General features: G+C 45.1%; 1 protein-coding gene across 3 annotated transcripts in view; it reads left to right on the top strand.

Annotated features, from left to right (window-relative positions):
* The window catches only part of ANKMY1 (ankyrin repeat and MYND domain containing 1), a 60124-nt gene extending 33953 nt beyond the window's left edge, over window positions 1-26171 (top strand). The window contains exons 12-18 of one of the 3 annotated variants that reach the window (XM_054040815.1): window positions 2442-2573; window positions 4057-4170; window positions 5706-5871; window positions 6864-6948; window positions 18305-18459; window positions 22374-22427; window positions 24641-26171. In XM_054040815.1, the coding sequence (XP_053896790.1) occupies window positions 2442-2573; window positions 4057-4170; window positions 5706-5871; window positions 6864-6948; window positions 18305-18459; window positions 22374-22427; window positions 24641-24837 (903 nt within the window). In that variant the 3' untranslated portion in view covers window positions 24838-26171. Of the gene's footprint in view, window positions 1-2441; window positions 2574-4056; window positions 4171-5705; window positions 5872-6863; window positions 6949-18304; window positions 18460-22373; window positions 22428-24640 lie in introns of those variants that run through there. The other 2 variants (XM_054040816.1, XM_054040817.1) reach the window with 2 other exon arrangements.
* The last annotated feature ends 492 nt before the right edge of the window (window positions 26172-26663 follow it).

The following is a 26663-nucleotide window of genomic DNA, read 5'->3' on the forward strand; positions in this document are numbered from 1 at the left end:
TCTTCCTCTACAAACATTCTGTAACTGTCCACCAAGTTACTACTTGTACCTTCTGACGCATCTAATGCTGGCCACTATCAGAGACTTGACATTGGAATAGATGGCTCACTGGTCTGATCCAATAATGTAGTTCCTATTTAAAACAGTTTGGTTTGAAATGATCAAAACTACTAACATCTGAAAATGTTGTACTGAGCATGCCCTTTATAAAATTTCCATATAGATGCACTATGCAGGCATTAATTGCCTTGGAAATAAGCACTTTTAAGAACTGATTAAGAGAGAACATTTCAGCCACTGTATAGAAGATGATTCCTCTTGACCTGGATCCTCCCACCTCCTCATCTGCTCCCATTAGTGTGTGTTTGAATCTGGGATTTTAAGAATACACACATTCAATTATAATTGCCCATGCTGTGGGACTTTTGTGCCTCCAGAATTCAGTCTAGCAGATTCACTGGAGGTCTAATTGTGATTTTGTAAGTATCGCACTAGTACTACTAAAATCTGCTCTCCTTAAAGTGCACGTGTATTAATTTTGCATTTAATAAAGACAATAGGGCAATACTTAAAAAATTTCACAGTTGCTCCAGGAGGTGTATACTGATGGGGTTGTTTCTCCTTATTTTCTTGCTTAATAAAAGAAACTGTTAGTGGCAATAAAACGAAAAGGGAAGGTTTTTAGATTTTAATATAAAGTTTTGAATAACTTCATGAAAGGAATGAGTTTGGGTTTTACTGTCTTATAGAGATCTCTTGATTTTCTTAATATAAGAAGGGCTAAAGTAAGTCCTGAAGCACAATGTAGGAAATTTTCATCTGAAGAAGATTGCTTTGCCTGGCTTGAATTTTTTTTTAATTAAATGCACAAAGCAATGCAAAGGAAACTACTGAAAAGTATTTGACTTTGTTAGCATCCTTTAGCTATTTCCAAGTAGAATGGCCACATATTGTCTATATAGCACTTGTTTATACTGTAATGATTGTCTTGGCTAATATTGTACTGAGTCCACTTGGTGCTAGATTGTTAGCTATGATGCTGTGGTTGTAAGGATCATGTAATGACCTAGATAGCTCTTGGATCTAGACTCCATTTTTTTGGCACATTGTGCACAGTGCTTTACAACCGGTTAATCTACAGTGCTGAATACATTAATAATAGCAGTATTCACTCACCCACATTGCATGTGGTCAGTGTTTTTCTTTACTTGTTAGCCTAGTAAATGTAAATCCAAATGCAGTACTACTCTGTACAATGTAGTTGAGTTCTCAGGGAGGGAAAGTAGCATTGGAGACACTGATTTATGAAGGACCTGTATGTTTGTTTGAGAATCCAAGGAGAACAGCTGAGATCCCAGAAGATTAGAAAAGAACTAACCTAGGCCTCAGTCATGCAGTTGGCTTTGGGTGAACAGATTCCTGTGCTTGCATGGAGCCCCATTGACATTGGTGAAGCTCTTTGTGGACACAAAGGACCGTTTATTATTATTTTATATTATTATTTTATTTATTATCTATCATAATTCCCCTCTTTAAATAAAAAGAAATCAGGTGATCCAGGGAATTATGGAGCAACAAGTTTAATTACAATACACTGCTAGGCCAATTGATAAAGCTGTATTTATAACCACTTAGAAGACAGAGAGGGAGGTGCTAAGTGATAGATAACATGAACTCAGCAAAAATCATGCTTGATTAACTGGCCTCATTCAGCTCAAGGTATAGTATCCCTGGTCTCTCAGTCCATGCAGTGTACCAAAGCCCATGGACAGAGAGTCTGACCCAGGCTTTTCTCAAGACACCTTTGATTGTCAGAGAATGGGTTTGTGGGAGTCTTGCACTGATCACTAAAGAGAAAATAGTTGAATAGAAGGGGTCTGCTAGACTCCTTTGGCTTCTGTTCTGGGCTAATAACGGCTGCTGTTTGGGTGAAAATAACAGAATTCAGTCTCATGTTTGAAACATCTGAAATCTAAGTCATGGAGTTTTATGAATCTGTCTGGTGCAGTAATGGCCCAACAGGCCACAAATGTAGACCCTGTGTCATTCTGTTTTTCTCGTAGTGCACAGGCTTTGTATTTTAGAAAAGCATAACAGCAGATGACTTTTTTAACACTACACGATGAAGCAGTTGACACATGGCTGTTCAGTATGGATCTATGATTTTTATCGTGCTAAAAATGCAATACAAAGAAAGTGCAAAAATTATTCTAATAGACCAATATTTAGATGTTATTACTTTATGCCTTTAGGTTACTGAAAAATACTAGTGTGCATTCCAGGTATATTATTTTAAACACTGAAATGTATCGATACAGCTATTGTACATTTTGGATCTCATAGTCCTGCTGTAAAACTGTCATCATTCATTGATTTCATCATCATTCATTGATTTCATCATCATTCATTGATTTCTCATATTTATCTATGCCTGTTTGCAGGCAGTGACGGAACTCTTAGCGTATGGAGCTGACCCCAATCTTCCATTAAGCAATGGTATAGGTAGTGCCCTTTGTGCTGCTGTCAACACTACATATGAACAGAAGAGGACCATAGCAAACAGGATTTTATTGGTAAGAAAACATGTTGTTTTTGACTTTAGTTTTCCAATTAACTTTTTCAGCAGGTGTTTTGAATTCTGTTTCTTCTGTGTGATTCAGTTGTCTCTCCTAGTAACCTTCAGTGATGCAGGTTTTTTTTTCTTAGTAACTCAGTGATTCAATTGCCAATTCCTTTTGTTTCTGTATCTGATTCTGTGCTGGGAAAATGAACTGTGTTGGAAAACATGTTAACATGTTTTAACTAGCATGGAGTAACTTGCCTACTGTATAGAGGGGCAAGTCATGTTTGAAATATGGTAGGTGATTGTGGTTAACCTTGGGTCCCCTCCCACATCCAGGGTTCACTGCAAGTAACTATCATATTTTTAAATGCAGCTGTCCTGGTCATGCTAAGGTGAAAATTGTGTTTAACACTGTCACTAAAATCATGTTAGTTGACTGGATGCATTTTCTCAGTGTGGACAAGGTCCAGGAGAGTGTTAGGCCTTATCTACCTCAGGGATTTTCCCCAGTTCTAGCCAAAAGCATAGCCAGTGCAATCCCAGAGTTGGGGAAAGACAGCTACAATCTGCGCTAGTTGAGCTTATGCCAGTTCAAGCAGAGGTAAAATCAAGTGGTGGCTCCACTGCTTGGAGCAAATTCCTAATGTAGACAAGGCCTTAGGGAAGGAGGTTAGTTTTGTTCTTTGTTTTTTTGTGCTTCCTAAGGTGGAGGGGGAAAACAATGGGAAGCTAACCAAATAAAACAAGAATTTGGGAAGTGACTCATCCTCGCTGACACTTTTGAAACTCAACAAAAATCTGCAACTACATAAGTAGAATTCTGTGTACCATTCACTGTATTTCTTATTCCTTGTTCTCTAGCAGGAATTCCACCTTTCTGATGTCTGCCCCTCTTGCAATCATAATTGTTTGACACCATAATCATTTTTACAGCCGCTAGTTTTCATATCACAAGCAGGATATGGTGGGCAATAAAAATGGAGATGAATTGTGGGCTGTCCTGAGTCCCTTGCATACGAGACTAATGCAAGCCATATTCTTGGTATAGCCCTGATCAGCATGTCTGGAAATGTATATATTTTACTGTGGGTTCTGCCCGAAATAATTATATTGTAACATTGAGGATTACAGATAAACAATGAGAATGAAAAAGTATTTCCATAGATGCCTGAACAGAAGTGGGGATTGGGTGAGATTGATACCCCTGAAAATCAGGGCCATGATTGCCTACATGGATGTTGGAATTTTTCACATGCAAAACCTTTCTGGACATGTGAAAATTCATCATTCAAGCCTTTCACCTGCACACCCAGTGCTTTATGTGAAGAAAGCATGTACTCAGTTGTGTTCTTATAGAGTTGTATTTGCACAAGTAGAGACCAGGGTAAGCTGATCAGCCCTTTCAGTTTAATTATAACAGGAGGTCACAATTTGGTTGAAGGTCCTGCCTTTTATAATGTTTTTCAATTTTATTTTTGTTTTTCTTTCTCCAGATTGATAAACTAATTGAGGCTGGTGCAGATATGTTGATGCCAATTATTCTTAGCCAAGGGAGGAGAACTGCAGTGGGAACTGTAGTAGACTATGCATATTATAAATACTTTCAGGTATCTCTTTGACCACTAGAATTTAAAATTAATGTTAATTTTAATCATGTTCTTCAGATCCACAAATAGAGACAAGCAGATTTTCTAGTTCTGCATCTGTCACTTTGTCGGGGTAGATGCTAAAAGCACCAGCAGACTCTCTTTTGTCCAGTTGTCTTGAGACTCATTCCATTCGCCACTAAACTTTAACCCCTATAAGGGTGATAGAGGTCTAAAAAGTCCTGGTAGTTCTGCCATGGGAGAGAAATGATTTGGTCACACTTTATATTAAGATTCCATTTATAGGTGGTTTATAAAGAGTTAATGAATGATTGATAGATGTTATAAGCATGTTACAGACATGAGTAGTATATATTATTGATGGTGAGCAGCACATCAGTAAAAGGTGTTATAGATGGTTATAAATTATGACTGTAGGCAACTTATTGACTGGTTGAATTTTAGAAGAATCTAGCACAATGGATTAACTGTTAAAATATATTACAATTTATGAAAGGGGGGAGGGATAGCTCAGTGGTTTGAGCATTGGCCTGCTAAACCCAGGGTTGTGAGTTCAATCCTTGAGGGTGCCATTTAGGGATTTGGGGATTTAGTTGGGGATTGGTCCTGCTTTGAGCAGGGGGTTAGACTAGATGACCTCCTGAGGTCCCTTCCAACCCTGTGATTCTATGAAAGGAAACTTAACCTAAAGTGTGCTTAATTATTTGCCAGATTCAGAAATTCTGCTTTCTCTGGACTTATTTGCTATAAAGAGCTGCTGATGCTTTCTGGAAATCTTTGAGATAATTTCTGTTTAGAAACATTGCTGGCTGGGTCATTATAGTTTCATAGCGCTTAAGACCAGAAGAGACTATTAGATCATCTAGCCTGACCTCCTGCATATCATAGGGCATTAAATTTCACCTATGTTGAGCCTGATGACTTCAGTTAAACTAAAGCTTTTTAGTCACCAGGACAGATTAAGATGCCACCAAAGAGCCCCTGCAGTGGTAGGGAATTGTTGTGGTAAAACACGTCCGCAGGATCCTAGTGCACAATCCATACCCCATGTCGCAGAGGAAGGCAAAAAACAAACAAACCAAAAACCCAGGGGAAAATTGCTTCCTGACCCCAAATCTGGTGAAAAAAATACAGCAGTCAGGCACCTAAGACAGAGGAGTTTCTGTACCTCAGAGCACTGGTCTGCCTCTCTTCCTCTGGGGGAGTCCTGCCCAATCAAAAGAGTAGCAGCTAAAAAAATTGGTCAAAATATTAAATGTGATTGTTTTAAAATGTTATGTTCCAGCTTGCTCCACTGTGTTGTGTAAAAATGGGAGGTGTTCGGAGAGGAGAGGGGATTCTGTCCCTTGGCATAGGTTGAAACTGCTACTTAGTATTTAGGAGGGCTGATATGGTACTATACATTATTACGTCCGTGTTGGGCATCCCTTCATCTAGTCAGGTTTACTACCTGCTGAGAATAATATGGAAGCACAGGTTTGCCATGTTAGATGTCTATTCCCTACCTCTTATTGTGTATGAATTGTGTGTTGCAGGATAAGAAGATAGCACATACTCCATACCACGCATTATTGCCACCGGAACGGGAGATTTTCAATGCGCGCAGGGAGTTGCTAGAGTACATTAGTGACCGGCTTCGTGAGTGTGTTATCTTGAAAGAGAGAGAATGGGATAGAGAAGAACTTCGGAAATCCAGGAAATGTGAGTTCAAGCTAAGCCTCCAGTCCCTGTAAATGTATAATGGTGTATGGGGATTTACACTTGTGGGTTCCTATGCTGTGGGATTAAACTATAGCCCCTAATGATGAATTTGTTCCTCTATAATGCTTTTCATCCAGGGATCCTGGTGCTTTACAAAATCCCACTGCCCTTCTAGAGTAAGTGCATGCCATTCTCCTTTTATAGCTAGGGACACACCTAAGTACACTGGGGTTAAGTGATTTGCTCAAGGTCTTGCTCAAATCGGTGGCAGTGCCAGGCATAGAACCTGCATCTCTCCCTGATACCTGTGTTTCAAGCACAAGATACACCTGCCTCTAGAGATTACCTAAAATATGATAAGTGAATTTTAATGTGGGATTGTTACCTTCTGCAATTCACACAACCTGAAATTCTATGGTTTGTGTTATGCAGGAGGTCATAATAATCATAATGGTTCTTTCTGGCCTTGAACATCTGTTAACCTTTCTGTACCTCAGTTTCCCCATATGTAGACTGGGGATATATTGCCAACCTTTGAAGTTCTTATCTTAAAACATTTTAATTTAAAAATCTGAGACAAGCCCCGCTCTTGTTCTTAGGGAGCAGTGAAAATCCACAATATATTTATCTGTGGGTGTCACATACTTCTCATTTCACTGAATTCCAGCAGATGACCCTAGTCTTTAAGATGTTTTATGGACTCACAATGAGGGATATCCAAAATATGGAGTAGGACACTGAACATTACTTAGGATTTTTTAAAAATTGTATGATAGTGTTTTCTGTAACTTCCATTTCAAGAAGAAACTGTTCTGGCCTCCATAATAACCAGCATGAGCCAGGGAGTCAGATGTTGACCAATGGGTACATTTGTGACATAACCAAACCACCGGGCTGAATGCAGTTTTAATGGAAGTGGCCCTAGTGACCAGCATGCTTATTCACAGACTCTAACCGTGAGGTCTAATTTTCTTTTTTACCTGTTGGTACAGTAGATGCAAGTCCTCGTGTTCCCTCAGCTAGAAGGAAACGTGTGGACAAGCGTGCTGCAGTAACGCTGCCACGGGAGGAAGTGAGGTACAATAAAGATGCTGAACACAAACACTTATAATTCTTAGCCAAATATATCACTTCATGGCTCTACCTCACCTGGACCACTGTCACCAGCACCCCTTCTCTGGCCTCTCTGACTCCCCCCCCCCCTTCTTCAATCTATCCACTTTTCAGCAGCTAAAATTATCTTCCCCTCCTGCTCTGAAGTTAGCCAAGGTGGCTGTTATGAATGGACAAAAAGATGTTACAATTTTCTGGTTGTTGACAAATTGGTCATCTATATTCAGAGCCTAGTAATTCAGAAGAAGCCAGTTTAGCCTCAGGCTTCCCAGACAAATTCTCCTGTGGCCCAGCACAAAGCATATGATGCAGCCATCTGCAGAGATCTTTTTACAAAGTCTAGAATTGAGTCAAAACTCTTATGCCCAACCTTCCAATCTGATCTGCACGGGCAAATCCTCTTGCCCACTCAGAGCCTCATTGAGGACTTCATCTGTACAGGGGTTTCCCCCTAAGTTTCACATTGCAGGATCAGGGCCTTAGCGAGGGAGTCACTACTTCAGTTCCATAATACGTGTGCACCATTATGTACAGTGGTTAAAATTGAAAAAAGCCAGTGCCTCCAGTTATCATACATTGGTATCAGGAAAATAGTGTACTGTCCCGGATAGTACCCTGCATGTTGGTAAAGCAAAATACATAAAATTCTGAAGCCCTAACCCTAATCTCCGATGCCCTGCCCCAATATTTCTTCCAAACTGAACTGAAGATATAGGGCTAGATTTTTAAACCAGATAGGTACATAATTTATGTGGCTAATATTGGACCCATACTTATTTAGGAATTGTAGTCCCTAATGTGAGACGAGAAGGAAATAGAAGTAGTTTAGGAATTTACAAATGTAAATCCACCAGCATTTACAATTTTTAATACTTTTATTTTAGGGTCATTAAACACATTAATAGATATAATCTAGGCCTGTGATCAATAAAGGATTCAGTGTTTCCCTTCCCTAGCAGTTCTGACTTTGGGTTTTGTGTTGTTACCTAACTGTTGCAGAAAAGCTTTTGGTCAAGTGATGTTAATGTAACACCGACCACTCTGGTAGTCAGCAGGTGAGGTTGAACCTGGGACCTCTGGAGCTTAGTGCATGAACCTCCACCGCAATATGCCTATTAACTAAGGCTATAGAGCGGACACTCACTCTCTCGTCTCAGTGCCACTAGATGGGGCAGAAAACCACACCCAGGAGATGTGTGGGTTACAACAACAATGGAGATAAACCTGCACACTTCCCAGGAAATGATAAATGGAACTATGTTTGTTAGAAGAGAATGGGAAGAATTAGCTGGAGCCCAGGTGGGATGGAAAATGGAAGCCAAAATTATTCATTGCTTATTCCAGAATATATTACTTTATTATATTTCCAAGTTTCCCTTGATTCCCAAGATTACAGAATGGATGCTGGCTGGGAATAGTCATAATAATACTTCAGGGGCTTGCTTAGGTCTTTTTTCCCCAGCTGTGCCATTTTGTTAACAGTATTGATTGTATTAATGATGCTGACACTGAAGAGACTGAAGCAAGACACTAATAGAGTCCATGATACACTGCCAGAAATGCTATAAAAATCAAAGCCCTCAATGCCAAAGATATTGGATGATCCCATTGCATCCAAAATTGCCTTAAAAACAGTTAATGAAAAGCTAAGAGGCACTGAAATACTTAAAAATTATATTAATCCTTGTGGTGCTTTACCATGTACAATGAATACCTACACTAGCTAGCCTGTAAGCCATATTTTGAGCTGTTCTTCTTCGTGTGATTGCTCATGTGTATTCCACAATAGGTATGTGTGCTCACCACATGTACCAGTGCCGGAAGTTTTCCCCCTAGCAGTACCTCTAGGGGAGTGTCCCAGCAACCCCTGGAGTGGTGCTTCCATGGCGCAGTATAAGGGGCGCTGTGAACTCCCCCCACCCTCAGTTCCTTCTTGCCTCCAGTGAAGTGCTTCGGAACTGCTCTGCTCCAGCTTTGCTATAGTTCGGCCCCAAAACTGCTTGTTTGTTCAGTGTATGGTACCTGTAGTTAGTTTAGTTTAGTTAGAGCGCCCGGGCTGGGGCATGCCCCGCGCCCTGGGTTTTAAGGCGTGCGACACTTGTAGCTGATCTGTGTCACTGAATGATCCGCATGCGGACTGTCTGCACTGTTTGGGGGAACCCATCTCAGTGATCGCTACAAGATTTGCAAGTCGTTTAAGCCTCGGACCAAGAGAGAAAGGGACATTAGGCTCCAGGCTATTCTGATGGAGTTGGTGCTGACCCTGGCTCCAGCGCACTGCTCCGAGTTGGCACCGGGCACCTGGCTCCAGTCGGCACCGGTCCCCATCCATGGGGCACGCCAAGAAGGCTAGAAAGAGGTCTTCTTCGCCATGGCTCCGGAGTAAACCCAGGACAGAGGCTAGACCCATGTTGGAAAGTCCTCGATCCCAACTGGCCTCTAGGCCTCTGACTCAAGTCAAATGGAGTAGCCCGGTCCATTCAGAGCAAGCCTCCCCGGATGTCCAGATGCCCTCCACGCCGGAGGCCCTGCAGGCGGCCCAAGATGTTATGTCCATGACGGTACCAGGAGCACCGCCAATGTTGGCCCCACGCTCCAGAGGCAAGCCGCTGCTGGGATCTCCGCAGTCACCCCTGGCTCGGTACTGGTCTTGGTTGAGGGAACGTTCCCGACGCTGTTCGCTGCCCAGGACCGTTCAGGGCAAAGTCCACGTGGATTGCCCTCGACGCCCACCAGACTGTCTGGTTGCGTTCCATCCGACTGAGACTCTCGACACCACTCCGCCTTGAGCAGTGAGCACTGATGGGACCGAGGCAGACGTTGCCAAAGGTCCTCGTCTCGGAGGGGTTATCGCAGCCGGTCACGGCATGGTCGTCAACATCGTTCCCATTTGGCATCCTGCTCCAGGACCCTGCCATGGCACTGCCTCCGCAGCCCTGGGTGTCGATCGCCATCGTCCCGCCATTAAGGGTCTTCCTGTCGGAGCCAATCACAGAGCAGCTGTTACTGACGGTACTGGTCCTCCACGTTGGGATCACAGTCCCATGGTCGGCATCGCTCCCAGCACCGCCACTCTTCCCGGTCCGGGACAGTGGCGGGTCGTATGTCAGCCCGGCCTCCCTTCGTAGTCATCCATCGATGGGCCAGGCCAGCCAAGCTGAACAACCAGCTCTGCCGGTGCCACAGCAGGTACAGTGGCACCGGGCCCTGTGGCCAGCCCAATGGTACCAGTGGGCACCATGGCCCCCGATGCAGCCCCTGGTGGGGGCTCCCTTGGTGGCTGGAGCCTCAGAAGGACCATCAGCCTCCCTCTCCAGACCTCCGAGGAAGGAGTCGGTGGGACGTACATCCTTGTGGTGGTGGACCTGCTAGTGCCGGTGGACACTCAAAGTACCACGCCGGCCTTCTCGCCCTCCCTGGATGAGGCAATTACGGCCCCGCCTCCCTCCGTCCCGCAGGAGGACTTTAGGGCCCACAAAGAACTCTTAAAAAGGGTGGCATCAAGCCTCCACCTCCAAGCAGAGGAGATGGAGGAGCCCTCGGACTTCCTGTTTAATGTGCTGTCCTCTCCATGAAGGGGTGGCAAAAATTTCAAATTCCCTGTGGCAAACACCGGCCTCATTGGCCCCATCTCTAAGAGAGCAGAATGCAAGTATTTTGTACCCGCCAAGGGACACGAGTACTTATACACCCATCCTGCTCCTAACTCCCTGGTGGTTGAGTCGGTCAACCACAGGGAGCGGCAGGGCCAGGCCTTACCCCGAAAAATAAAGATTCACGGAGGCTGAACCCTTTTGGAAGGAATCTTTATTCATCCTCGAGCTTCCAGTTACAGGTGGCAAACCTCAGGCTCTCCTGGGCCGGTATGAGTTCAATCTGTGGGGCTCCCTGCCCAAGTTCGAGGACTCCCTCCATGAGTGTGACAGGAAGGAGTTCAAAGCACTGGTGGAGGAGGATACAGTGGCTGCCACAGCAACCCTGCAGGCAGCTTCGGATGCAGCGGACACGGCCGCACAGTCCATGGTCTCCGGGGTGTCCATAAGAAGGGCGTCATGGCTCCCGCTCTCTGGGCTGTCCAGCGAGGTGCAGACCTCCCTGCAGGACCTCCCGTTTGACGGCAAAGCTCTGTTTGTGTAACAAACGGGTACAAAGCTGCATGGCCTGAAAGACTCCCGCACGACTCTCCAGACTCTGGGTCTCTATGTTCTGGCTCAGGCTAAACCTGAGTTCAAGCCACAGCAGACTCCTGCTCAGGCCACCCACCCAAAATACAAGGCCTTTTGTAAGAAGTCACAGGACTATAAGAGGCGCCCACAGAGGCAGTCTCTGCCTGCCCCCCAACCTGGGTCCTCCAAGGGCAAGCAGGCGGGGAAAAGGCGGTTTTGACGGGATGCCCGGGGGCGCCCTGCCAGTTCTCATCAGGGATCCACCGTCAATAAAGCTTCCCTTCTCCAATCGGTTGTGTGCTTTCCTCCTGGAGTGGTCGCGGCAGACCTTGGACCAATGGGTCCTCAACACCATCTCCTGGGGCTACACCCTCCAGTTTACTTCCTCCCCGCCCAACCACTCCCAGTCCCCATCCCTCCTGGGGGACCCCTCGCACGAGGCTCTGATTGAGCAGGAGGTGGGGCAGCTCCTGGGCCTAGGAGCAGTGGAAGCAGTACCCGGGGAGTTCAAAGGCAAGGGATACTATTCCCGCTATTTCCTTATCCCGAAGGCCAAAGAGGGGCTCAGGCCTATCTTGGACCTGCGAGGCCTGAACCAGTACATGGTGAAGCACAAGTTCTACATGGTCTCCCTGGCCTCCCTGGATCCCGGGGACTGATACGCCGCTCTTGATCTGCAGGATGCGTACTTCCACATTCGTATATTCGAGGGGCACAGACGCTTTCTCTGTTTTGTGGTGGGGCAGGAATGCTACCAATTTGTGGTCCTCCCATTTGGCCTGTCCACTGCCCCCAGGTTATTCACGAAATGTATGTCGGTTGTAGCGGTCTACCTCAGGCGCCGGGGATCCAGATCTTCCCCTATCTGGACGACTGGTTTGTCAAGGGCAGCTCCTGGTCGCAGGTGCAGGATCACGTGGCGCTCCTTCGGTCCACGTGCACCACTTTGGGCCTGTTGGTAAACAACACCAAATCCACGTTAGTCCCGGTTCAACGCATAGAGTATATCGGGGCGGTCCTGGACGCCTCGTCGGCCAGAGCGTCCCTCCCACTGGACAGGGTTCGAGACCCTGAAGGGGCTCATTGACACGGTCACAAGGTTTCTGGTGACAACAGCCAGAGTATGCCTCCAGCTCTTGGGTCATATCTCGGCGTGCACGTATTTGGTCCATCACACCAGACTCGGATTGGCCTCAGAGTTCTCCCAGACCAGAGACAGGATGGATAAAGTCCTCACAGTACCCGAACCAGTGATCGCCTCCCTATGGTGGTGGTCCTCCCCGAGAAACATGCTCCAAGGGGTCCTGTTCAGGGGCAGGGACCTGTCGCCAGAGCTGGTGTTGGACGCATCGGATCTGGGATCGGGTGCCCTTGTGGGGAACGTTCAGACCCAAGGTTTGTGGTCGGCTCGGGATCTGAGCCTCCACATAAATGTCAAGGAGCTCAGGGCAGTACGGCAGGCATGCATGGCCTTCCGCTTGCATCTGAAGGGCGGGGTGGTCATGGTCCTTATGGACAACACGGCCTCGATGTTCTACATCAGGGTTCTTAAACTGGGGGTCGGGACCCCTCAGGGGGTCACCAGGTTATTACATAGGGGGGTCGTGAGTTGTCAGCCTCCACCCCGCTTTGCCTCCAGCATTTATAATGGTGTTAAATATACAAAAAAGTGTTTTTAATTTATAAGGGGGGTCACACTCAGATTCTTGCTATGTAAAAGGGATCACCTGTACAAAAGTTTGAGAACCGCTGTTCTACATCAACAGGCAAGGTGGGGCCTGATCCTCTGCCGCGAAGCCTGCAGGCTGTGGGATTTTTGTATAGCCCACGACATCTCCTACAGGTCTTCCATCTGCCGGGTGCCTGGAATGCGCAGGCGGATTGCTTGAGCAAGGAATTCTCCTCTCAGCACAAGTGGTCTCTCCACCCAGAAGCGGTGCACAGACTTTTCCATGTGTGGGGAACTCCCCAGGTGAACCTGTTCACGACTCGGCAGAACCATCGCTGTCCCCGGTTCTGCTCTGGCGGAGGCTGGGACGGGGCGCTATCTCCGATGCCTTTCTTCTGTCCTGGTCAGGCCAGTTTCTCTATGCCTTTCTCCCATTCCCGCTGATTGGCAAGATCCTGGAAAAGATAAAGATGGACAAGGGTCGGGTCCTGCTGATTGCCCCGGCATGGCCCAGGCAGCATTGGTACGGAACCCTCACGGGCCTGGCGGTCGCACTGCCGTGGCCATTGTTGTCCCACCTGGACCTGCTCTCCCAGGGCCTCCTCCTCCACCCCAACCTAGCAGTACTCCACCACACGGTGTGGCTGCTCAATGGTTAGGTAGGGAGGAAAGGACATGCTCAGAAGGAGTTCAACGTGTCCTCCTAGAGAGCAGGCGGTCCTCCACATGCCGAGCCTACTTGGCAAAGTGGTCTCGGTTTTCCAAATGGGCGGATGAGTGGGACGTTTCCCTGGTGGCCGTCCCGATCTTGGTGCCCTCGTCAGCCAAGGTGCACCTGGCAGCCATATCGGCCTTCCATCCGCCGGTGCAGGGCCACACGGTATTCTCCCATGCTATGACTGGCCGATTCCTTAAGGGGTTGGATTGTCTCTTCCCGTATGTTAGGCCCCCAGTCCTGCAGTGGGACCTAAACCGGGTGTTGACCCGTCTCACAGGGCCCCTGTTTGAGCCGCTAGCCACATGCTCACAGGGAAGGTTGCCTTCCTGGTTGCGATCACGTTGGCCAGGCAGGTCTCTGAGCTCAGGGTCCTGACCTCCGAGCCCCCGTACATGGTTTTTCATAAGGATAAGGTTCAGCTCCGCCCACACCCTTTGTTCCTCCCTGTAGAGGAGTGGACTCACCCCTGCGGCGTCTCCTGCTAGTGACTTCCGGGAATTAGCTCATTCCAGCTCCGGAGCGCCCTCTGCAGGCGGGTGGTCCGCCTGTCCTCTGGCCCCCGTGTCCCTCCCTGGACCCCAGTGCCCTTGTACCTGGGGTGCTGCCCCCTAGCAGTAACTCCTCAGTCTTAAGGTCTCCCCTCCGCAGGGAACCCCCACCCACTATTCCCACCTCGCCTCAGTATAAGGCTACTGCAGTCATTGTCTAGCCCCACGCCCTGGGGAAGTCTACAGTATCAGCCTATTCATCACTGGCAAGGTTGGGTTTGGACCTGCAGCCTTGGCCTACCCCTGGACTGCCCTTCTGTTAGGCCGCAGCCTGGGGCTTTCCAAGCTGGAGCTCCCCAGCTCCTCTACCTTTCCCCAGCCCTGCTCCACTCATATACCCAGTCTCTAGCTTCCTGCAGCTAGGCCCTTCTCTCTCTGAATGCAGAGAGAGACTGTGTCCTTGCTCCTGGCTCCCAGCCTTTATAGGGCCAGCTGGGCCCTGATTAGGGCACGGCCCAGCTGCGACTGCTTCCTTCCACAGCCCTCCTCCAGGGCTGTTTTAAACCCCTCAGGGCAGGAGCGGGTAACCATCCCGCTACATTCCCAAAGATGGTCTCCACCTATCACATGGGTCAGGACATTTTTCTACCGGTCCTCTGCTCCAAGCCCCATGCGTCCGGTGAGGGGCGCCACCTCCACACGCTGGATGTGAGACGGGCTCTAGCTTTCTACCTGGAGTGGACTAAGCCGTTCAGAAAGTCCTCGCAACTGTTCATTGCCTCGGCCGAGCGCATGAAAGGTTGGCTGATCTCCACTCAGCAGCTCTCCAACTGGATCACTTCATGCATCTGTACCTGTTATGACCTGGCGGGAATCCCTCCGCCATCAATTGTGAAGGGGCGCTCGACTTGGGCACAAGCCTTGTCAGCTGCCTTTTTGGACCACGTCCCCAGGACATTTGTAGGGCTGCTATGTGGTCTTCAGTTCACACATTCACTTCGCACTATGCGATCGTCTCCCAAACCAGGAAGGACGCCGGGTTCGGCAGGGCTGTGCTCCATCCCGAGAATTTGTGAACTCCTACCCACCTCCAACAGATATAGCTTGGAATCACCTATTGTGGAATACACATGAACAATCACTTGCAGAAGAAAAGACAGTTACCTTTTCTGTAACTGGTGTTCTTCGAGATGTGTTGCTCATGTCTATTCCACATCCCGCCCTCCTTCCCCTCTGTTGGAGTTGTCTGGCAAGAAGGAACTGAGAGTGGGGGGGAAGCGTGCAATGCCCCTTATACTGTGCCATGGAGGCGCCACTCCAGGGGTCACTGGAGCATTCCCCTAGGGGTACTGCTAGGGCAAAAACTTCCAGCACTGGTGCACATGGCGAGCACGCACACCTATTGTGGAATAGACATGAGGAACACATCTTGAAGAACACCAGTTACGGAAAAGGTAACTGTCTTTTATCTTGTCAAATCTCACAAGCTAAGCAGGGTGAGCCATCCAAATACTGTCAAGGAAATCAGTGCTGTAAAGAGTTAGTGGTGGAGAGTCAGTAGGCAGTGCTTTTTTTGTCTGGGTCCATACTGAACCAATAATCCAGCATGGTGATCGGCCCTCTATACTGGGGTAATATTAGGTGATGAGGGTATCTTTGGGATGAGATGAACAGAGTTCCTGACCATTGTGGTTCTTAAAGATCCCAAGATGCTTTTGAAAGGTACAGGGGTATTTATTTCTAGTGCCTAGGCCACATTGCAACGGGGTAAGTACATTCTGCCTATCTAAATATCTCCTGCAGCACCAATGGGATAGAACAGAGGTGGGCAAACTACGGCCTGCAGGCCACATCCGGCCCGCAGGACCCTCCTGCCCAGCCCCTGAGCTCCTGGCCCGGGAGGCTGGCCCCCGGACCCTCACCTGCTATTCCCCGTCCCCCGCAGCCTCAGCTCGCTCCGCCGCTGGCGCAATGCTCTGGGCGGTAGGGCTGCGAGCTCCTGGGGCAGCACAGCTGCAGAGCCTGGCCTGACCCGGTGCTCTGTGCTGCACGGTGCGTGGCTGGCTTCAGCCGGGGGGCGCGGCTTTAGCGCCGCCAGCCGCCGTTGCTCCAGGCAGCGCGGTAAGGGGGCAGGGAGCGGGGCAGTTTGGGGTGGTGGTTGGGGGCGGGGGTGTGGATAGGGGGCGGGGCGGTCAGAGGGCGGGGAACAGGGGGGTTGAATGGGGGCAGTCAGGAAGGAGAGGGAGGGTTGGATGGGGCGGTGGGGGGGCAGTCGGGCACGGGTTCCAGGGGCAGTCATGGGACAGGGAGAAGGGGTGGTTGGATGGGGCAGGGGTCCTGGGGAGTCCATCAGGGAACTGGGGGGGTTGGATAGGCAGGAGTCCTGGCGGGGGGTGCTGTCAGGGGGCGAGAAGCAGGGGGCGTCAGATTGGGCGGGGCCGGGCCACGCCTGGCTGTTTGGGGAGGCACAGCCTCCCCAACCGTCCCTCCATACAATTTCCAAAACCCGATGCAGCCATCAGGCCAAAAAGTTTGCCCGCCCCGGAATAGAACATTCTTCACTTCTTGTCCTAAACGGATGGAGAGTTGCTGTGGTGCAAGCAGCGTGCTCCAGCAGTGACTGTGTTGTGTTCCTCAGTACTAGTGAGGTTTGTGATGGGTTGGATTACAGAAACCCCCTTGGGAGCTGCCACCCGATGTGCAAAGACTACCCCTGCTCCTGCTTTCCCTGCCAGCTCAGGACTCCAGCACCCTGTCTTGCTGAGCCAGACACTCCCGTCTGGCTCCAGACACAGATCCAGGGTCTGAATCACTTGTCCCAAAGCTGCAAGTTTACCTGAAAACAGCTCGCAGTAGCGTGCTTGTCTTTAGCACTCAGATGCCCAACTCCCAATGGGGTCTAAACCCAGATAAATCCGTTTTACCCTGCATAAAGCTTATAAATTGTTCATAAATTGTTCGCCCTCTATAACACTGATAGAGGGATATGCACAGTTGTTTGCTCCCCCAGGTATTAATACATACTCTGAGTAAATTACTAAATAAAAAGTGATTTTATTAAATACAGACAGTAGGATTTAAGTGGTTCAAAGTAGTAACAGACAGAACAAAGTAAGTCACCAAGCAAAATAAAATAAAATGCGCAAATCTATGCCTAATCAAACTAAATACAGATAATCTCACCCTCAGAGATGCTTCAGTAAGTTTTTCTCAGACTGGACATCTTCCAGGCCTGGGCACAATCCTTTCCCCTGGTACAGCTCTTGTTGCAGCTCAGGTGGTAGCTAGGGGATTCTTCATGATGGCTCCTCTCCCTCTCTGTTCTCTTCCCCCCTTTATATATCTTTTGCATAAGGCGGGAACTCTTTGTCTCTCTGGTTTTCCACCCCCCCTCACTGGAAAAGCACCAGGTTAAAGATGGATTCCAGTTCAGGTGACATGATCACATGTCCCTGCAAGACTTCATTACTCACTTGCCAGCACACACATATACTGGAAGACTCACAGGTAAATACAGCCATCTGCAGACAATAGGAGTCATCAAGATTCCAAACCATCATTAATGGTCCACACTTTACACAATTACAATAGGCCCTCAAAGTTACATTTTATATTTCTAGTTTTGGATGCAAGAGTGGTACATTTATACAAATCAGATGATCATACTCAGTAGATTATAAGCTTTGTAATGATACCTTACAAGAGACCTTTTGTATGAGGCATATCCCAGTTACTTACATTCACTTATTACCGTATTTTCTCTAAAACTATCCCAGTTACATTATATTGACTTATTATCAAGTTTTTATAAAACCATATAGACTGCACAACGTCACAAGGTTTTTACAAACCTTCTCCAAATCTGATTACTTGTATTTGTGACCTGCTGCCAGATTTAATCTTGCATAGACACTCACTCCTACATTTAGTACTGGAGAGCGAGCCAGTGCAAGGAGCTGGCTGGTGTGCACAATGAATTGGTAAATGAGGGGGCTTCAGTATGGGCCTTCAGCTTTGGGCCTGTTGCCTTTTGGTACACTTAACTTTGCACTGCTGCTTGTGTTCATTTGGTCCCCACATAGCAACATAAGCACTGTAATCCACAACAGTGCCTCGCTCCTCTTGGTTACCTTGGTGGATGAGGGCAGATTTTTACCCCTGTATTGTGAGACATTTTGATTTCCTTTGCTATGTAATGTGTAAATATGTTGGCAAAGCTATGAAAAACAAATAAACATGAACTCTCCTGATGGCCCTTCTCATGCTATTTCTGTTCCAGGCAGCCCTTCTTTAAATACTGCTACCAATGTGGGCGGGCTATAGGGATTCGACTCACTCTTTGCACACGCTGTTACGAGATCTTCACTTGCAGCAAGGCTTGTAAAGTCAAAGCCTGGAATGAGCGTCACAGGCGTGAGTGCTTTGGAACTACAGGTAGGTTTGACTGATGATACCCCATAGAGTGCAGGGAAAGCAAGGCATGTACGTTGAAATACGTTGCTGAAGTGTATGGCCTGTTTTTAATGGTATGTTATTAAATGTATGTTAGTTAAACACTAAGGCAAGATAAAATTCATAGCAACAGGTTTAAGTTAATATATCAGTTGACCTTGAGTGGGCTCATACTTATTAAAATGGTTAGATGTAAGAAGCTTGGTATAGTAGCATTAACATTGATTTCAGCCTAGGAGACTTTTTAAAGGTGAACGGCAAAGCAGAAATAAAAGTTAAGTTACAGTGAGCACAGATTCTGTGCCTCAGGCACCCAATAAATCAGGTTATATGGGCATTTCAGCACAGAAATAACCTTTTGCTGACCTTTATGCAATTAAAAATGAAAAGACTGTGAAATCCTCTTCTTGGTCCACTGAATCACACAAATACCACGCCTCTCACTTCAGCCCTTGTAATCTGCACTATTTGTATAATAACTATAAAAAATATACATGCTGATACAAGAAAAATGTTCTACACAGCTGTAGAAGACTTGCATAATGAAGCGATACAAAAAGGCAGACTTGCTGTCACTAGGACAGATGCTCATATATTTGACTGAATGAGAAATCTCTCGAATATGAAGGCACATATATATAAAATGGTGCTGCCATTCTATGACTGAACTACATTTTAGTGGCAACTCAGTACACAACTCTTCCCTCTGGATCTATATTAAACCTGTGGCTTGGGAAAATGCTAGGTCTGTGCTGTCAGAGACTAACAAAATGGAAAAAGTGCACACTGTCACTTGTCGCCTCTAAAGATCCCTTGGATTTTTCACAAGCAAGGTTTAACTTTGTCCTGCTAAATTACAATATGGATTATTAAGTTTTGTTTACTTGCAGTAAATCACTTCTGCTTTTTTAACAGGATATGATGGTGTTCTTCATATCCGTTCATTAAGCTGTTGTTACATTGCTTGTGCTGTTTCTGTATTTCATTCTACAGATGGCAGCTACATTTCTTTTGTTGTATATACTTGGTTGTATATGCCTGTGCTATATATGAAATGTACATGTGTTTGTAGATGCTTTAGAAACCCTGGGGATAAAGGAAGTATAAAATGCTATATCATTACTGCTACTGCTTCAGTGCATGTGGGAGAAGAAGGAAATACGTACGGGAAAGAACACTAATTGCAGTACACATCCCAAACCACCAGATGGCAATAAAAACTATCAAATAATGTGGTAGGTGCTAGTTGAAAAATCAATACAACACCTTAAACAAAAAGATATTAAAGTTTCCCAATAAGATCTTGACTACAAGAAAACTAAGTTCTTGACCAACCAGTGTGATGCTGACCTTGCTAGAATATGGTCATTTTTTGGCTCCTTCATCATGCTGGCCAACCTACTGTTGCATATTGATCACAGCAAACAAGTCAGGACAGTGGGAAGGACCTCTGCGGAGATGAGACAACCTCTCCTGTGACAGTAATAGTGACCACTTAATGCAAATGAACTTTTTCCTTCCCATGTGAATTAATAATAAAGACGAAAAAGCAACAACAAAAAAGCCATATTCAACCTCATGGATCTTGTTTATGTCTTAAGAAATATGACAGCAGCATGATCAGAAAAATGTAGTGTTAAGACTACAGCTGAGATATGATTAAATAATATCCAGGCAGTAAATAGCAGTGAAGTTGCCATTGCGTTGGCTCCAGTACATGTAGCTGTGTTGGAGGATTCTGTTGGATAAAACACAGACCTTCTGCGTTATAAATGCCAAAAATCTAAGACTTCTGCTAAAACTTTCAGGATGATGAGCCTTCAGTCCAAGCTGTTCCTTGAGTCAAGAAGCTACATCTGAGTGCTACATTATAACTGGAACGTCAGTGATGGAAAAATTCTCCTGAATCAGATTCCTTCAAAAGCTAAGAAATTCTGGCGTTGGCCATCCCAAACCATTTCTACAAATCCCAGATATCCTCCTTTTAATAACAGCTGCTTATCATTTTGAAAACAAAATTTGAAGCATGGGTTAGGAGCAATCAAGATGGCGCTCAGCAGAAGTACTTTATGATATTAGTACTCTGCATATATTCACTTGCTGAGTTGTTGCAAGGGAAAAGCTCCGGATTGGCCAAGAGAGGTTTTGTGACTGGCTTGGTGAGCTGTGATAGCTCTATTGTAAAATGCTGCTATTCACCTCATCTTCTCAGAACAGCAAGACCCATCTAGAGACCTACCACTTGACCTTTATTTATGTAACCAAAATGTTGAAACACAAATGGGAAGTTGAAGAAAAATGTCTAATTAAAAGTGATGGAAAATTTTGTGCTTAGCAAAAAAAAGTTGAGGGCCTGGCATCAAAGGACAATGTTAGTCAGCTTCCACTGGGAATCACTATATTGATAAATAATGGTATCGGCTATAAGAGTTAGACATGCAGGGAGTAGCCATCAGACTGTGAAGACAAAATGGTGGACTGGTACCACGACGGCCTTCAAAAGCAGAACAAGAGTAATACAGGCTCTTTGGAAAAGAGCAGAGGACTAAGAAAACACTTGTTCTCAACACAATCGACTGTATGTATTTTATACACACCTGAGGACTGTGGCACATCTTTGGAGCATGTCTTTAACAAATTCTAGTATTTCCAAACCTTTGAAATGGCATGTGTGGGTTGCACGTTACAAAGCTGGCTTTTGGCAGATGCATTTTTAATGTATTTGCTACGCCTAGTCAGAGTATAGTGCTGACTATTGTAGATGTTTCTTTTTGAAGGTTTTATTCTGCCATGAAAAATGCTAAAGGTAGAGTCCTGGAGACTACATTCAGCTTGTCTGCAAGAGCGGTACTGTATGGATAGTCGCTGTGAAAGTGAGTTGTCTCTGAACCGCGTCAGTGTTTGATCGCTACTGAAAGACTCATTAAAGGGTTCCAATTTGTACAAGGTGCAGCTGTGGTTTGTGGAGAGCTGACTTGCTCTTTATGGGCTGGACTGAGACTACCAACACATTTCACACAAGCCAACAACCCTCTGTTGATGGGAGCAATTTTTCAGTCATGCCTAACTTGGCTGTATTTCATATGGTGACTTGTAGATGAAAAGCTCCATATGTCAACCAGATCCATGAACAGAGCCAACCTGGAGGATCATTTTAATTGTTTTTGAAGGAGCTGTATAGAACCTGTCATGAAGTTCTGATATCTGAACATGCTGTGACATGGATTAATGGCACGTACCTATGATGACGTTCCTTTAGATGGAGGAAGTGTTCACTAGGCTGGAGTGTAGAAATCATACAATTAGTTGATTATGAACCAGTACCTCATGCTATAGATCACTCTGGAGACTGCAAGGACTCTTAAAGATCCCCTTATCTCTGATTTTCCCACAAAGTAATGAGTTAAAACTGGAAGTGCCATCAGACATAATCCTTACCCCACCCCCAAGAATTCCTGTGTGATAGCTGTGTTTTTTCTGCAGTGAAAAAGAGTAGGAATCTGGTGAAGTCACAACAATGCCACTCACTGCTCAGTGGTAGATCACTGAAAAGTTGGCATGCTCCCTTTTTAACTTTATCCAGAGATTTCTTTTTAAAAACATGTTCCTTGTGTCGTGTTGACAACTTATTCTGTATTTGAAAATCTGTACATATTCTTTATGTCAAAGTTATTGTACAACTGCAAATGTATATGCATATTGGGAAATGTAATGTAATGATTTCTTTGTAAGCAAGGGTTCATAAAATAAATTTTATTGGTATTTATGGCTGGTAGCAACTTTTTAAAACTGCTTAGAGTGCAGTAGAAGTGGTTGGTCCCTTGAAGTAGTCACAATATAATCTCACAAGCGACTGTTCTGAAATGTCTTTGCACCTTGTTTTATTGCTGCTGAAGGTGATTCATCATTAATGGACTCTGATCAAGACAACCTACAATCTGAGGTTGAAGGTAAGTCAGTTTTGACTATTAACATCTTGTTCATCATTAAAAAACTGTTGCATACACTTTTTGGTCCTTTTAATCTCATTCCAGCGATTAGCTCAGTGGTACCAGTCTCACACATTGGCTTTTAGTCTTCAGAATAATTCAAAAGTTTAAATTAGTGGAATTTGCAGGCATTTGTTTTTTTATAGAAGCAATAAGTAAGGCACTTGCTAGTGCAGACTATTTACTTGCTAAGAGAAAGCTTCTAAAATAGCCATTATTGTGGAACTGTAACTGGTTGTAGTGCATGGAGTGTTATGGGTGAGAAATTGCTGCAGCTGCTTTTAAAGAAAAGAAAGTAAAAAAGCTATTTAGTTCCAAGACACATGTGATAGCACGTCTATCTCAACACTGCCCAGCAAGTTCTTTACTGTAGTACTGAATAATAAACTATTCGTGTCCCTGATGCCCCTCGTGTACGTGAAAGGTACTGGGTCAAACTGCTTCCATAGCAGAGAAATAAGCCAGCCTGAAAATTCCAAAGACTTTGTCATAATTTCCATAGAAAGTGTAGCGCAGCTTGGCCATTTCTTCATCACTTGTAATACATTTGTAACAAAGACTGGGCAAATAAAGAATTTGTAGCTAGCTACACTGATTGCTTTAAAGGGACCCCATCAGAAGAATCACACTACCTCTCTTCTCTAAATAGTGATAAGATTGATCAGTAGACTACAATCTCTGGGAACTTCTTGGGGTAGGGGAATGAGTCTGACAAAAGAGGGACCCAGATGAGTATCCTATCATATAGGCATCTATACCTAGGGGCAGAAATCTTTATAAACTCCAAGGAAGAGCTAGTGGTCATGTTTCCCTTTCAGCCCCTTTTTAAAGTGCTACTAAGTCTTTATTGTTTGACTTTACTGAGCTATTAAGACAGGAAGAAGTGGCTTTTGTTCCCACCTCTGTGATGTACACAGACTTACTTAGCCAATAGCTTGGGCAAGTGCAACAACACGATTTGAGTTACAGGTCTGACTCAAGACAGATTTTTTTGAAAGTAGCATCTATTGAAGCCAGGACAGGTGCTTGGATACTGTCTTTGTGCCAGCTTCAGTTGTCACGAAGAGACAACTGAATGCCTTGCTTTAGCTAACTAGGCCAACTGAGAGTGTTGGAAGCTTTTGGGGTGAATCTCCCCCTATTCAAGCTTCTTGCTGCTTATCGGTTGTCTTTAGTGTCTCATTTCTGCCACTTCTGGCCTGTTGCTCTCTCAAACATAGTGGGCTCACACTACTTCAAGTGAGATAATAGCGTATTTTATTGGGGGGAGGGGAGAGGCGCTCTGTTTGCTTTGCCATCTTTTTATCTTTACTGTTGTATTTTGTTACATTTACATAAAGACCGGACTAAGGGGGGAAAAGTGGCATTACTACTGTATGCCAGGACCAAACTATCAGTGCAAAGTTTTGCTTTTTTTAAAATATCACAAGTATGACAAACTCACACACACACACAAATAAGTTCAGAATTAAAGTGACCACCAAGCAAGGCAATGTTTTTGCCATCACTCATGATTATGTGAGGTAACTCTCTCTCTTAACCAGCTGCCTCATTCCTGATTCATTGTCAGGTCTTCAAACCTATTGATTTGCCTTGCTAATGTAGCTTCCACATTAAAGATGAATGGTAGCCTAAACTGAAGAATCTCATGAGTCAGTGGTTGAGCTTTTTCCACATCTAGTGGATTTAGCCACCTCTTCCATTTAAAATGATCTGATGTCTAAATAAATTTCTTGGACTATTTTGAAAAATCAATCTACGTCTTGCAGGCTGGTTTTTGGGTGCTGTGTGTAACCTACACTATGTGCTTAGGAGCATTTCATGGTTATTTTGTGCTTTACTTTGCATTTTAAACACGGTGATGTTTTTGATGTGGTGATGTTGGCAGTTGAGGTAGCTACCTAGCAATTACAGGCAAGCTCATGTTAATGCCGACAACTTGCAAGTAACTTTTCACATTAAGAGACTCTTAGAAGTAGTAATGGAGGAGAAACATCAGTGCCCTACACTATCCCTTTAAAGGCCAGCAGGTACATAGTTTCTGTCATGTTTCCATGTTGCTTGTTAAACTGAGTCAAGGCTCAGTAATTTTGAAGGCTTGCAGTTGTGTCCAGTTTACTGTTCCAAGGAAACCAGTGTTCCTTCAGAGGCCAATCTATTATTTATTTTTACAGGAAAGCATCAACTTAAGACTAAGTTGGGCATTTCAAGAGAGAGGCAGAGTCCTGTTGGCAGAAAGGGAAGCGAGGGAAGAGGCAGAAGAGATGTCTTCAGGAAAGATGACAAGAACCCAAGTCCAGGCAGACCACGTGCAGCGACCGATGACATGCGTCCAAATCTTCCTTACACTGGGAATTATAGTTACAATTAATCCTACGGTAGACAAAAATGAGCATGTTGAATAAGTTGACCTGGGATCACGTGCCTTTATCTATCTAATAAGTGCTATATCAACTAAGAAGTGATAGGATACTAATGATATGCCTTTGATGACAACTTAGCCCTCCATAGTCATTTTCCAGGGGCCTTCTCCATTTTTAATTTAAAATACTGATTAGTATGGATGCTCTACAGTTAGACATGTAAAGAAAGAGCTGGATGATAAAAATGACTATTGTACGGGGTAAGACTGTGTAAGAGCTATTCATGCCACTGAAATAGCATCTGGAATTTGACTTTAGTGCATCTCTCATCAACTCCATGAAAATTTCCACTCTCCTCGAGCTTGAATTTCAACTTAATTACACTGTGATTGGTGTGGGGCAAGTTGGCTGTTACACTGATTTAGTTAGTTATTCAACTGACCAAACCTTCTGAAAAACAGATTATACTCCAAAAGTATGAAAAATGTCACACAACCTGAAAGCTCACCGTGTTCAGCAAGGAGAACTTTCTGTCTGATCTGGCATGCTCTTGCCTCCCACCCTCCCTCAGTTTCATTTTATTGGCAGCTGAGGACATGCAACCACTCATAGGATGAGGATTGGAGGGGTGAAAACTTTAGTGCCCACACCTGTTCAAGTCAATGGGCATTTTGCTGTCGACAGGAATGGAAGCAGGATTAGGGGATGTTTGCTCATATAGTGGACAGAGGTCACCACGTGGAAAAGGAGGCATGTTCTGGTTTAGGTGTCTAATTTTAGCGATGCTGAGCACCTACAACGCCTATTGGATCCAGTTGGGGAGGTAGCTACAGGTACTCAGCACCTCCGAAAAGTAGGCCCTGTTTATGTGCCTGTCTGTAGTGTCATGTCTGAGAATTTTGGCCAGAGTACATAAGGACCAGAATATCGTTCCTCACCCCTGGTGACTTAGGGATGGCATGGATATAACTGAGAACAGATACTGACCCTTGGATTGTATATAGTTTGAGCATGCTAGTTTCCCAATGTTTGGCCTACCAATAGCTCATTTGCAAATGTGGGGTGTGTTCATAAAAGCTACAAAATTGGATACAAAAATTGTTTTCCTATTTCTTTGCTAGGGGCAGTTATTTTAAATAGTAATACAGAGAGGATTTACAGGAGATATATTTCTGAGATGAGTGAATTGTAGTTTGTATAAATACTGTTCCTTGTAGAGTAACCATGGATAAATATGTATTAAGTTTTACAGAATATAGATATCAGCTGTTTAGAGCTGTGTATATAAAATACAATCTAAACTCCTGTAACTGAAAGATTTTAGTAAATACCAAGTAAACTGGTAAGCTTTATAAAGACAAGAAGTTGATTAATTTCATTGTTTGGGGTGGGGAGGAAGGGGGGGACCTGGAATTCTTTAGGTGCCGTTTACCTCCAGTCACGTGCACTCCTTCTGTCACAGTTTCTTATTACCAGAAATCTGGGGCTCACCCCCTTGGTATCATTACCAAGTTCACCAACCTCTGGAAGTGGAATTGTGTATCTAGAAAAACAAAACCTATTTCAACATCATTTCATTCGAAGGGAGCATTGGTGGTGGATTATTTAATTCAGAAAGGCTCTCTACTGCGACCAGAATGCCTTTTTTCTTTCAGTTAGTTAACTTTTCAAGAAGCAATATCTTGAGTGCAGTAGTAAATAATTAACACCGTGCTTTACGTTTACAAATATTTAGGTGTAAATCTAATTTTTTTATTTAAGATTTTTCTCCTTTCTCTCTCTCACGCACACTAACAATCTTTAGTATGGTAACTTTTTAAAATGTCATCAAATA

This window comes from Malaclemys terrapin, chromosome 9 (assembly GCF_027887155.1).
Source record: "Malaclemys terrapin pileata isolate rMalTer1 chromosome 9, rMalTer1.hap1, whole genome shotgun sequence".
NCBI classification, from domain to species: Eukaryota; Metazoa; Chordata; order Testudines; family Emydidae; genus Malaclemys; species Malaclemys terrapin.